This window comes from Acomys russatus, chromosome 11, assembly GCF_903995435.1.
Source record: "Acomys russatus chromosome 11, mAcoRus1.1, whole genome shotgun sequence".
Classification (NCBI taxonomy): Eukaryota; Metazoa; Chordata; class Mammalia; order Rodentia; family Muridae; genus Acomys; species Acomys russatus.
This window is the reverse complement of record NC_067147.1, coordinates 58,091,580-58,105,011: the sequence shown is the minus strand read 5'-3', so window position 1 is coordinate 58,105,011 and position 13,432 is coordinate 58,091,580. Positions and strand designations below refer to the sequence as shown.

The following is a 13,432-nucleotide window of genomic DNA, read 5'->3' as shown; positions in this document are numbered from 1 at the left end:
GTTTGGAAGGTTCCTGTATCCAATGCCACCAAAGATGGGGTTAGATGCCCTTAAATACCCCATTCCATTCCAGCCTGGATGCAGTGACCCCAGCCACCAGGCTTTCTCCCTAGATCCTTCACTGGCTTTCCCTCACCTCACTGTCTCCTCCCTCCAGACACCCCCCTCACCCCCCAGCAGTTCTAGGCAATGGCGCTCACAAGGGGGAAGGGCAGGTCTTGCCATGCTAATGCCATCTCTGGGGTCCAGCTTGGCAGGCTCAGATACCTCCATTCTGTGGTCCAGGAAGCTAACAAGGCCGGTAAGAGGACATGGCTCCTGGGAACCAGCTGAGCAGCCAGCCACTTTTATCTAGGGGGTGAGGAACGTCAGGCTCCAGTTCAGCTTCCCTTGAGGCATCGTGTGGGGAAGAGGCACCTCTCAGAAGCTTACCTTGGCTTGCTGCGAGCTGGGTCCACCATGTGCACAGAGCCCAACCGTGTTTGGGAGTCAGCCTTTCTGGGCTGCTAAGGGCTCACAGGTCAGCAACCAGATACCTGGAACCCCAAGTTGGCAAAGGAACAGCAGCAGGACACAAGGCAGGTGAGGCAGAGGGAACTGCCAGGCAAGTGTTCATTTCTCAGGGTATGGCAGCCAAGGGGAATGTGAGACAGAAGGCCTTGCAGGGACAACCCGAAGCCATTGCTTACTTACTCAGGACCCGTGTGACAGGTGCCATTCTGAGAAGTAACCTTATATTTTTTTGTTTGTTTGTTTCGAGACAGGGTTTCTCTGTGTAGCCTTGGCTGTCATGGACTTGCTTTGTAGACCAGGCTGGCCTCGAACTCACATCAATCCGCCTGCCTCTGCCTCCCGAGTGCTGGGATTAATGGCGTGCGCCACCACGCCCAACTTTAACCTTATGTCATAGCCGCCCTATGAGATGGGCTGGGGTACATTTTATTGTTAATTCCTTTGTTGACTGGGTCTCATGTAGCCCAGGCTAGCCATGAACTCTATGTAGCTGAGGATGACCCTGAACTTCTGATCCTCCCTCTACCTGGTGAGTGCTGGTATCATACACCAGGTTTATGTGGTGCTGGCGATGGACCCAAGACTGCTGAGTTGCATTCCCAGCTCTTGTGTTCTGTTGTTGAGGACACAAGTCCTGCTATGTATCCCAGGGTGGCACAATACCCATGGTCCTCCTGAGCTTCCAGAAAAGGGCAGAGCTATTTGACTTTCTTTGTGGTTCTGGGGAGTCAGCCGAGGGCTTCAGGCATGCTAGGCAAGTGCTGTACCACTGAGCTATACCCCTAGTGTAAGAAACTTACACTTATTATTTGTGTGTACATGTGTGTGTGTGTTGGGGATGGTGCAAGTGTAGAAGTCAGAGGACCACTTTTTGGAGTCCAGTCTTTCCTTCCACCGTGTGGGTCTCAGGGATCAAACTCATGTCTTTAGACTTGGCAGCAAGCACCTTCACACACCGAGCCATCTCACCAGGTCCCAGTTTGACCTTTTATTTTGGGACTGGCCCTCCCTAAGTTGCCCATACTGGCTTACTCTGCAACCCAGGCTTGAACTTGGGATCCCCCTGCCTCAGTCTCCTGAGCACCTGTAATCCTGCGCCATGGTGCCTCGGATCAGTGTTCCTCTCTCCTTCCTTTTCTTTCCCTTTCTTTCGTGTCCGTGTGTGGTGCATGCACGTGAGTGTGCGGGTGTTTGTGCCCATGTCCGGGCAGGCAATGGCCAGAGCCAGACACTGGGTGTCTTCCCCTGCCTCTCTCTGGATTTCTACGCTGAAACAGGCTTTATCACTGAACCAGAAGCTTGCCATCTCAGCTACGCTGGCTGGCCATTGGCTCTCGGGGTCCACCTGCGTCCACCCTCCAATGCTGGGGTTGCAGTTGCAGACAGCCACAACTGCTTTTTACCTGGGTGCTGGGGTTTCCAACTCAGGCCCTTAGGCTTGCCAAGCGAGGACTCTTTTCTTCAGCTTTCCCCTCCCTCCCTCCCTCCCATCTCTTCCACTTTTTCCTCTCCTCTCCAAGCCATTGTCTCACATGTCCTAGGTTAAACCTTCAACTGACTGTGTAGCCATGGATGACCTTGATCTTCCTGCTTTCATCTCTCTGGTGCTGGCTTCCCCACCTGACACCTGGTTCATGTGGGGTTAACACTCAGGGCTTTGTTTGTGCATACTAAGCAAGCCCTACCAACCGAGTCACACCCAGGGCCATGAAGCTTAGGCTCTAGCACCCAGGGCTGAAGGCTGGCCATTCAGAATTTCTTACAGGAAGATGTGGATGCTCAGAGCAGGGCCGCATGCAGGCACCTGGTCAGGAAAGTGACCCGGATGGCACTGGCCCTGTCGTTTGGCATCTTGGTGTTCATTCGTCCCTGCCCCCTATAGCCCCTGGAAGTTTTGTGGGAGTGGGAGGCCACTCCTAACTGCCCCTCAGCTCTCTCATACCACACTGGCTGTGAGGCTCAGACACTGCCTTAAAATACAATGGCCCAAAAGCAACTTGGAAAGGAAAGGGTTTATTTTATCTTATGTTTCCAAGTCACAGTCCATCACGGAGGAAAATCAGTGCAGAAAACTCAAGCAAGGGCAGGAACCTGGAGGCAGGAACCCTAGTAGAGGTCACGGAGGGGTGGCGCTCACTGGCGTGTGCAGTGTGCCTTCTCACAGCACTCAGGACCACCAGAACAGGGTGGCACCTCCCATACTTGAGCTGGGCCCTCATGCATCAATCATCAAGAAAATGCCCCACAGCCTTGCAGCAAGCTGATCCGGCGAGGCTTTTTTCTCAATTGAGATTTCCTCTGCAAAATGACTCTAGCTTGGGTCACGTTGACATAAAACTAGCCAGGACAGACACCCAAACGAGCTCCCAGGTCAGGGTCCCTGCGGGAGAGGCTTGGGGAACCCACAGACCTGGCAGCAAGCTGGGCAGGGGGAACCTGGTTCCTCAGGCCCCAGTGTAGGAGGGACTGGCAGGAGATGAATAGTGGAATAGCCTGGCTGGCCTTGCTGCTGCCGAACCCCCAGTGCCTGGAGCAGAGGGGACATGGGGTGGGGTGGGGAGGTGGGAGTTCGTGTAGTCAGGCTGTCTCCAGTTCCTGAGTGGCAGGAGGGGGAGGAACTCTGGACTAGTAATGCATGACTAGGGAGGTGGGAAGTGAAGAGAGACTCAGGCTCTTCAGTGGGTGTGTCTCTCTCTGTAGTAGTGGGGATCCCCGAGAGGATGGGTAGACGTAGACACACGCGCACACACACACACCTTTAATCCCAGCAGGCAGATCTCTGTGAGTTCAAGGCCAGCCTGTTGTACAGAGTGAGTTTCAGGACTGCCAGGGGCTACACAGAGAAACTCTGTCTCAAAGAAAACAAAACAAACAAAAGAGAGGATGATAACAGATGCCGGGACCCACAGCCAAACATTAGGTGCCGGAGCTCAGCGGAGAATCCGGCTGAAGAGGGAGGAGGAAGGATTGTGGGAGCCAGTGAGGTCAAGGACAGCAAAGAAAACCCACAGAATCGGCCAACAAACCTGGACTGGTAGGGACTCGCAGAGGCTGAACTGCCGATCAGGGAGGCTGTGTGAGAATACGGAGGTCTCCTGCATATATGGTAAAGCTGTGTGCCTTGCTGTTTTTATGCGACTCCTAACAGAGGGGCAGGGGCTGTCTCTGACGATTTTGCCTGCTTTGGGGGGACCCCTGTCGTCCTCAGTTGCCTTGTCCAGCCTTAATACGAGGGAGGTGCCTAGTCTTACTGCAACTTGATAGGCCATGTTTAGTTGACATCCCTGGGAGGCCTGCCCTTTTCTGAAGAGAAACTGGGGAGTAGTGAATGGGGAGGGAGAAGGGGAGGGGCTTGGCCAGAGAGGAGGGAGGAACAACTGAGAGAATAAATTAATTTAAAAAAAAATATTTTTAAAGGAGAGAGACTAGGGCTGGGGAGACAGCTCAGCAGTCAAGAGCACTGGCTGCTCTCCCAGCGGTCCTGAGTCCAGTTCCCAGCAACCCCATGGTGGCTCCCAACCACCTGCAATGAGATCTGGCGCCTCCTTCTGGCCTGTAGGTGTACATGCAAACAGAATATTTATATACCACAATAATAAACCTTTAAAAAAAAAAAAAAAAAAAAAAAGAGATATTGCAAACAGGTATAACCCAAAAGAGTCTGGTCTGGGGTGTCTGAGTCCCAGTTTTGGAGCCTGTTACAGTCACAGGCCGGGTCTGGTTAGAATGCCTACAGGCAGAGTACAGCCTGACTGGTCCCCAGCGAGTCTACATTGTAACCCTGAAGTTCCTGGCAATCCCCTTGACTTCCATGAGGACTTTTACAGACAAAAGAATCAGAAAACCTTTTCAGATTTCCTTCCTTAAATAGAAATACCATTATTTACAGAATCCACCAGTTGAATGCTACCCTCTACAAAGGGCTGGCAGCCACCCAGGAGAGGTGGCTCCACCTGGCCTTGGGTGGGGAGGGGGAGCAGGGGGCAGAGGGGGTCTTCTGTGGCCTCATCCTGCTCATGGGGTTCTGGCCATTGGGCTCCTACTGGTGTTGGTGACCCCCAAGCTTCTCTCGCACCCTTGGTGTTGACTACCAGCCTCATGGTGAATATGGTACTGTCAGACCTCTTTTTAACCCTTCATGGTACCTACCCTGCTGCTGGACCCTGCCATCTGTTCCTTGTGTGTCACACGGCCATGGTCTGGCCCAGTATGGCCCTCCCAGCCGGCCCAAGTGCCCACCTGCTGCTCTGTGGGGCTATGTGGATACTGGGCCTGGCCATCTCGCCACCCATCTGGCTGTTCCAGCTGGTGACAGTAGTGGAGCAGGCAGCAGGTGTCCCTGGCCTGTCTGCTGTTGCTCAGCCCACCACGAGCAACCTGCTATTTTACACTGCTGGGAGCCCTGGCCTTTCTGCCCTGCCTGGTGGGTCTGAGGTGCTCTTTGGGTCATACAGGCTGGTGCCTGTTCACACAGCTCTGGGGTCCCTGCAGAGGCTGGGTGGGGGTGGGTGGGGGGATTGGGGGGAGAAGCGCTCAGGAGCACAGGGTAAACACAGCTCACCCTCCTGGGGCTAGTGGTTTTTGTGCTGATGTGGGGATCCTGCTCTGCACTGGCCAGCCAGCCACACCACTGGCACCCTGCTGGCCTACTCCAAATGCGCTGTTGGCCCGGCTTCTGTCTCACCCTTTCAGGGCAGGACTCGGGGCCATTTTCCACAGGCCTAGAGGTATCTGGCCGTGACAGGGATCTGAAGAAGTGGTGGCAGGGGCTTCTGCGAGGACAGACTCAGCCTAGGAAGGTCATCTAGGGCCTGCCTCTCCACTTTCTCATGGGGACACAGAATGCCAAAGACTGCCTTCCAGATCAAGGGAGCAGCGAGTCCGTGGCATGGAGTGGTGACAGCCCACAGCCTCCATGAAGAAACTGTGGGCTCCCAACCACCTAGTTGTGTGATCCTGGGCCTCCTTGCCTCCCTGTGCCACAGGGATGAGACCCTCTTCTGCACTGGGTGGTTCCAAAAAAGGAACCCATTTAACACATGTGAGGAGGGGCGGGGGATGGAGGCTCAGCGAGCATGGGAGTGGCGAGTGTTACCGTGTCGCCATCTTACGCTTGCTAAATCTGAGCACTTGAGATGAGTTGACAATAGGACCAGACAGGACTGTGCTGGACCTACCACCCCGGGGTGCTTTGTCCTGCAGGCCAGGGGCTGAGGGACGGGTGTCACATCCAGATAAGAGTCCAGGGGAACCCTTCATCTGTCTGCCTTGCCCTTCCCTGTCTACCCGCTTCAGCTCTGTCCCACACACCCTCAGTTCCAGACAGGAATGAAAATAAAGTCCACGTTGGAGCCACAAGTCCCGGCTCGTGAATTACTGAGCCCCGCCCTTCTGTGTGGCTTCTTTCCCTAAGGTAGGTGGGAAGAGGCACTTTCGAGGCCCATTCCTTCTCCTTAGAGGCCACCTCTCTCTCTCTCACCCATCTTGCGGTGGTCCCTTCCCTCTTAACTCTCTGGAAGTAGCCTCGAATTTTCTGTTGGTTCTAGAACCAAGAAGGTTGTGTCCCACTGTCATTCTCAAGATAGGATCACTTGGCTTAAGTGGTGAAGTTACTGGCTTAACTTTATCCATTACATACATGCAATGAGAGTCAGGCAGGGGTGGGGGGGGGGGGGGGGGGGAGGGGCTCTGACTGACTGTGTGGTCAAAAACCTCAGATACCATTGTGTTGAGTCAAGTCAAACCGGTGTCTGCTATAGAATTTGGTAGCCCCAAATGCCACTGAGGCTATCCCAGAGGGACTTCTGAGAAAGTGGCCGCCTCAGACTCCACGTCAGGTTCTGCAGACACACCTTGGGTAAAGAACCCAGCAGAGAAGCCACTGTCACAGTGAAGATGCTTTGATGTTGTGTCTGGTCCCCAACACACACACCCACCTCTCTCTCTCTCTCTCTCTCTCTCTCTCTCTCTCTCTCTCTCTCTCTCACGGGCAGCGGCAGCGGCTCTGTGTCTGGATTCCCCTTGCTATGCGCCTCTCTCCTCCCAATCTTTCCCATGGCGCCCAAGGAGATGGAAAATAGGCCGCTGGTTCTGGGAACTTCCCTCTTCTCAAGCCGTGACCCCACTCCATTCCCACTCATGGCGTCATGGGAGGCGCAGGGCATCTGATTATAGAGCCGGCCCCGTGAGTCAGCTCTAATTTACCATGAAGTCATCAGAGGTAAACAAGCCCCGAGCTGGAGGATAATTAGCACTGAATTCCTCGTGGGTACAAGCTCAGAATGGCTGCCTAGGGGGCTTGACTGAACAGTGTACGCAGTTTATGCGTCCTTGGCCCCGTGATCTAGGTTGTGATGGTCCTGACCTGTGAGGAGGGACCAACAGAGATGCTTACACTGTGCCGAAAGTGCAGAAGGCCCTCGGTGCACACAAGGACCCTACCCATCACTCCGCTGGCCACACCCCCCCGAGAGTCATCCAGGATGATCAGAGTGCCCTTTAGTGTCACACTTTAGTGCCACACTTTAGTACCACAGTTCCCAGCCCTCCCTGCTGCCTGGCACTGCTGCCCCGTGGCAGCTGACTTAGCCCAGAGGGTGACACTGGGGAACGAGCCAAGTGTCTCTGATCCCTGTGCAGGCCTGGAACAGATTCTCGGTAGATGTTTGTTGAGTGATGAGGAAATAAGTGATCGAACGTGATAGCGATGTACACGTCGGGGAAGCTCGGGTCATGCACCATCTCTCTCACGTCCTCAATGGCTGCATCTCTCCAGAGCAAATGTCAGAGGCCTTGCCATGAACCACCAGGCCCTGTGTATCCTGACTACCTCCTGCACTCCTTTCCTTAACTTAGTTCCTGTCACACTTCCTCCATCGGGGACTCTGCCCTTACCCAACCCCCTTACCCACTATGGGAGCCCTATTTACCCAGGAATCGGTGTGGGCGGGGCCTCTGCTCATTTCCCTGGGGCTCTCCTCAGTCTCCTATCTAAAACACCACTCCTCCACGGGTGTCTCTCCCATTGCTCCTGACTCTTCCCAGTGTCTGAAGCCAGGCTACAGAACTGAGCATCTGTCTGCGTGCTTGCTGTCTCTCCTGCCTTTTGGACGTGTTTGTGGGAGGCAGGTTTCATTCCTCATACAGAGTATGACAGGGGCATGGCTGAACCAAAGAACCCAGGCAGCAGAGAGATGCTGGGCAAGCGACGGAGCTGTTCTCTCAGGAGAAGGGACGGGGGGGGGGGGGGGGGGGTGCAGGGGGTGTCTACTAAAGGAACTGGTTTACTTCAGTTTAAGGCAAGTTACACAGAGACGGTCTCAGACAGGCACAGGACCAGACAGTAGAAACGTCATCATCGCCATGCATGACAGAGGTGGGTGGGGACGGGAGATGCCAGGCGGGGACCCCCATGCGGCGTAAGGAACACATGCAAGACCTGCCCCAGTGGACAAAGGATGGTGGCCAGTGGGGTGACCTTAGGTGAAAAGCCCCTCGCCACCTTCCCACAGCAGAGGGCTGGAGCTCTGAAGGGTTGGGTGGGGTATGGGGTGACAGGATGCAACAGGGTGATCCCAGAGTCTAAACGGCCTGGGTGTGCATGGTGGTCATGAGGGGTGGGTAGGTGGGTGGGAAGGCTGTGTGTGGAATGGATGTACCCTCAGGGTGGCTCAGGAAAACGCTGGACCACCTGACCAAATCCTGCCATCACAAAGTATGGACCCTGAGGCCCAGAGAGCAGAGGCTGTGCTGGATAGGTTCCTGCTGGATGTGGGTAGGGGACAGGTTGGCACTCAGGTCGCCGCCCCTCCACCCATCTCTGGTCCCAGAGGCACCGGAGGACAGACAGCAGGAGCGAGTGGGAGCGCAGGGGCTGGCCCTGTGCCTGGCAGGTGAGTGGCCTCTGAGTTGAACAGGAGGCATCTCGGTGCCACAAGCTACCTGTGACATCCAGGTGACACGCTGTGACATCCAGTGAGGCTGCAGATCTGCATCTAGAACATTCTAGCATTCACTGAGCCTTTGAGGATGGCAAAGGGGCTCTACACTAACATGCCTCCGTCACAGTCCCTGATGGACCACAGGCTCTGCTTAAATATGGTGTCCCTCTAAGAGGGTCACATGCACCCCTGGTAGACCACCAGCCTGGGGTTCCCTGGAAATGGGACAGGGGACACTAGACACTAGGGTAGGAGGGGAGGGCGGCTGGAGAAGACCCAGCTAGGCTGAAAGAAGAGGAGAGGCTTGGGGTTGCACAGTGTGGACTAAGGGAGTCCACTGAACCCCAGAATTTTGTGTACCCTTTGTCTTCTATACCACCTCCAGTTCCCTGCACTTGGGTGGGAAGTTGAGTCCAGGAGGTGGGACGAGGTCCCGGACACCCCATCTCCCACCGGTCTTCCATGTAGAGTCTGGGAAGGCGACCACAAAAAGAGCGGGGGGGGGGGGCTCAGCTTACCCTCCAGCCCCCTGGTCCTGCCAGCTTCAGATATGCGTGTGCAGGGGGGACCCGGGAGGTGAGTGGGCTGGGGACTGGGGGGGTGATTGAGCAGGTGCGGCCGGCGGTGGTGGCGGGCGTGGGCGGATGCCCTGTGCCTTCATGTAGGACACCAGCTGGTCGGGGATCTCAGCCAGCACATCCCGGGCCAGGCGGGCCATGCTCAGTACGTGGTTGCCGGTGCGGTCCACGTAGTCCCGGAAGGGCACAAACTGACAGGCAGGAAAATGGAGTCAGGATGGGGCATGCATTTGGGTTCCCTTCCAGGGGACCCACTACATCCAAACTCCACTGTGCGAGTCTCCTCAGGGGCTGTCAAGGTCTCTGCACCAAGTCACGCATCTCTACTCCACGGTACGGCCTGACACTGACCCAATCCCTTCACCTGAGACTAGCAATGAGAACAGAGGCCCAAGGGATGCTGGGAAAGAATACCTGAATCCTGCCTCCCAGCGTCCTTTCTCCTTATCTCCAGAGGGACCCTCCGAGGACCCCTTTTCCTTTGAACCTACACTGAACACACCTTCCTCTCAGTGCTCTCAACCTCTGGCTCCTTCCTGCCTCCAGTCCTCCTAGGGTTAAGGGCGCTACCTCCGTCTACAAGGGGGTCTCCATGCCACAGGAAAGCCACGTGGCACAGACTACAGAAAGTGCCTGAGCAAGGGGCCCTTCCGTAGGGCTCTGGATCCCCCGAGGGCATCACTTGGGTTAGCAGGGAGCTTCGTACAGGGCAGGGAGGGGGGGTACGGCTTCATGAGAAGACAGGCTCAGGAGGGGATTTCCAGGGTCTGTCCCCAGGGAGCCTGCAAAGGGGCTCTGAGGTTGGCCCTGCTAGAGGGCCATCATGGTTGGTGCAGTACAGAAGGGCAGGGCCCGGTTCACCTGAACGATGTCCCGTTCGGCCAGTTTCCCCCTAGAGGAGATCCGTACGTCGTCGCCGTCCAGCTCCACCATGGCTGTGGAGACGAGTGTGCACGTGAGCGTGTGTGACAAGAGTGCATGTATGTCTGGCAGGACCTGTCCTCCAACCCCAGGCTGGTCCAAGGCCCTTACCCCGACACTAGAAGCCAGGAAACAGGTGGAGACCAAGACCAGCATGCAGCTGTGGCCCTGTGACCCTTGTCTAGACCCAGCCTGGGGTACCTGAAGAAGCCAGCTGGGGAGAAGGCAGAGGCCTACATGGGTACTGCTGCACCCTCTCAGGGCACACAAGCCCACCTGGGCTGCGTGCACAGAGCTCTCGCTGGTGGGGACAGGATGCCGTGGAATTCTGTGGGGGGAAGGGACACTGGGAAGGGGACCCTGGACTCACCGTCGAACTCGGCCTGGCCCACGCCAACGATGATGATCGACATGGGGAGTTTGGCAGCCTGGGAGGCAGCAGAGGAGGAGGGGAAAAAAAAAACCCACATGAGGGACAGGTAGGGATGGAGGGCGGGTCAAATGAAGAGAGGTCAAGGCACAGGGGAAGGAGAGTGAGGGATAGGGGGGCCCCAAGGAACTCCAAGGGAAGGGATGGGATAGGGAGAGGACATGGATCAAGAGAAGAGGAGCTGCGGAGGTGGGGGAGCTGGGTCTGCCAAGGGGGTGCTGGGGTTCCACCATGAGGGACCAAGGCAGCAGTGGCAGGGAGCCCCCTTTATAGGAAAACCATGGGTCAGGGTTAAGGAAGGGAGCTTTCCTCATGATGGGGACCCGCTCAACCTCCTCTACATGACAAGCTGGGGCCTAGGGTGGGTGGCTGAGGGAGCCAGGCCCTGTCCACCTCCACCCCTACCCCCACCCCCTACCCTCGAGAACACAGCCATCTGTGTGGCTCAGAGGTCTGTTTTCTCACAGGCCCAGTGCTGCTTCTGTCTCCCAAACCCCTGTCTAGCACTCTAAGTCCCCCTAGAGTGACTAGCAACCAGATGAATGATGAGGGGGTTCCCTTTTAGGGAAAACATTGGGGGGGCAAGAAAGAACCCATCCCCAGTGTTCCTTTAAAGGAGGCATTCCCCCCCCCCCGGGTTCTCCTAGGGGTGGGGCAAGAAGCTTCAGTCTCCCAAAACTCTGTGTGTGTGTGTGTGTGAGAGAGAGAGAGAGAGAGAGAGAGAGAGCGCGAGCATGAGCGAGCGCCGCTGTGTTCCACTCACATTGACAATGGCCTCCTTGGTCTGTGCCATGTCCGAGATGACACCATCAGTGATGATAAGGAGCACTGAATACTGGGAGCCATCCTGCACAGCTGCGGCATTCCTGCGAGGGTAGGGGTAAGCACGCAAAGAGATCTGTCCTGGAGCACTCTGGCCCAGGCCCCCGAACAAGCCTCCCAAACCCTCTGGTAGGGGCTTAAAGGGAATCTTCTGGGCCTCTTGCTGAAAGGTGAGCAGGTGGTAAGAGACACCCCACTAAACCCTCCAGTGGTGTGTTACTGAGGGGCCTGCTGCCCCAGCCTTACCTGGCTACGTGGGTGACTACGGGGGCGAAGTTAGTGGGGCCATAAAGCTGCACAGTGCGCAGGCTGCTGTGGTAGGCCTCCAGGATGCCATCGATGCCACAACAGGAGGGGTTTTCCTGACAGCCATTCTGAGACACAGAGGAGGCAGCTGAGCTCAAGTAGGCAGGAGGGTGACAGAGGCACGGCTGGGCCCAGGGAGACAGTGGGGAGGTGGTGACAGAGGCAGGGCTGGGCCCAGGGAGATGGGGGTCGGGGTTGAGTGGGGAGTCAGAGGCATCATTGCCTTTAGCCTAGAACCCCAAGTGAAGTAGGTGGCCAAGCCTACGGAGCTTACTCTGAAAGTATTTAGGCCAACGTACAGAATTAGAATTCCCCCCCCCCCCGCCTCCACCCCACTCAGCTAACTGGTGGTGGCGCACATCTTTAATCCCAGCACTCGGGAGGCAGAGGCAGGCAGATCTCTGACTTTGAGGCCAGCCTGGTCTACAGAGCGAGTTCTAGGACAGCCAGGGCTACACAAAGAAATCCTGTCTTGAAAAATAAAAGCCAGGGAGCTGGAGAGATGGCTCAGTGGTTAAGAGCACTGACTGCTTTTCCAGAGGACCTGGGTTCAACTCCCAGCACCCAAATGGCAGCTCACAACTGTCTGTAACTCTGAGATCTGACACCCTCACACAGATATACATGCAGGCAAAACACCTATGCACATGAAATCAAAATAAATTATTAAAACTAAAACAAAAAAAAACCCAAACCAAACGCCCCCTGCTCCCCACTGCTTGTTCCCAGCCTGGGAGCACCTACCAGTGGGAACTCGTGGGACACCCTGCCGTCGGGGGGCAGCTTGGCCCCAAAGCCCAGAGCGGGGAACATCTTGTCGCTGTCATAATGCTGGATGATCTCACCAACGGCAGTCAGCGCCAGCGCGTAGGCGTTCAGCTGGTAGGGGCTCATGTAGTGCAGAGATGTGGACTGCGAGGGGTTCCCTGTAACACAGGACATGGGGACACCTGCCAAACTGGACAGGGTGTGTCCGTGAGCACCTCCCTCCATTCCGTCCCGGTGCAGCAGTCAACAGAGTGACTGCCCGACCCTTGGAACAGATGCAAACCACACTCCCCACCCCTCCACCCCTGCTTCCTTCTCAAGGCCACCACCACTCCCTGGTGTCCAAGATAGCGGCAGCCTCCTCAGGGTCCCTGCCCCAGCCCCTGCCCTTACCTGTAGTGCACACTACACACACTGGCCCACTAGATTCTATGCTCAAAGCACCCTGAGCCCCCATGTCACTCAGATCACCCCAGAGCCACCAAGTCACAGGATCCCCGAGGTCTGGCCTCCGACCGACCAACCACTTACCCTCCCAGCCTGAGTTCCACAGACGCAGCCTCACCAGCCCCTCCCCACTTACCTGCAGTTTTGGCACTGTCTGTTTCTCTCTTGAACATTTACACCCTGTCTCTCTCTGGTAACCCAGTGTGGCCTTCCTCTAGCAGTGCTCCCGCCCCCCGGGCCCCCACCATTGATGGGCCGGAGAGATGGCCCAGAGGTTAAGAGCACTGGCTGCTCTTCCAGAGGTCCTGAGTTCAATTCCCAGCATCCACATGGTAGCTCACGGCCATCTCTGATGAGATCTAGTGCCCTCTTCCGGGCTCACTCTCCAAGGCACCACCGACATGGATGCCCTCCCACTAGCTGTGTGATCTCACCCCTTCAGCCTTAGTCGCCTCACCTGTAAAGCAGGGCTGTCTGCCCCATTCTAGGACCACAGTCAGGACTAACTGGGTGATGCTAACGGAAGTGTCTTCCTGCCATTCCCATATCTGTGTGTGCGCACGTACACGCATGTCGGCATGTACGTGCACACACACGTATGGAGGGTCGAGGCCGATTTGAGAATGATCCTTCATTGCTCTCCCACCTTATTCACGGAAGTAGGTAGGGTCTTCTCATCAAACTCAGAGCTGGCCCACGTGGCTAGT

General features: G+C 56.2%; 1 protein-coding gene across 1 annotated transcript in view; it reads right to left on the bottom strand.

The window, feature by feature from the left end:
• Nucleotides 1-8,961: 8,961 nt before the first annotated feature.
• Nucleotides 8,962-13,432, bottom strand: part of Cpne5 (copine 5) — an 84,277-nt gene continuing 79,806 nt past the window's right edge. The window contains exons 17-22 of the mRNA XM_051153423.1: nt 12,255-12,436; nt 11,451-11,578; nt 11,146-11,248; nt 10,323-10,380; nt 9,893-9,966; nt 8,962-9,222 (exon numbers count right to left, since the gene is read on the bottom strand). Coding sequence (XP_051009380.1) covers nt 8,998-9,222; nt 9,893-9,966; nt 10,323-10,380; nt 11,146-11,248; nt 11,451-11,578; nt 12,255-12,436 — 770 coding nt within the window. The 3' untranslated portion in view covers nt 8,962-8,997. The remainder of the gene's footprint in view (nt 9,223-9,892; nt 9,967-10,322; nt 10,381-11,145; nt 11,249-11,450; nt 11,579-12,254; nt 12,437-13,432) is intronic.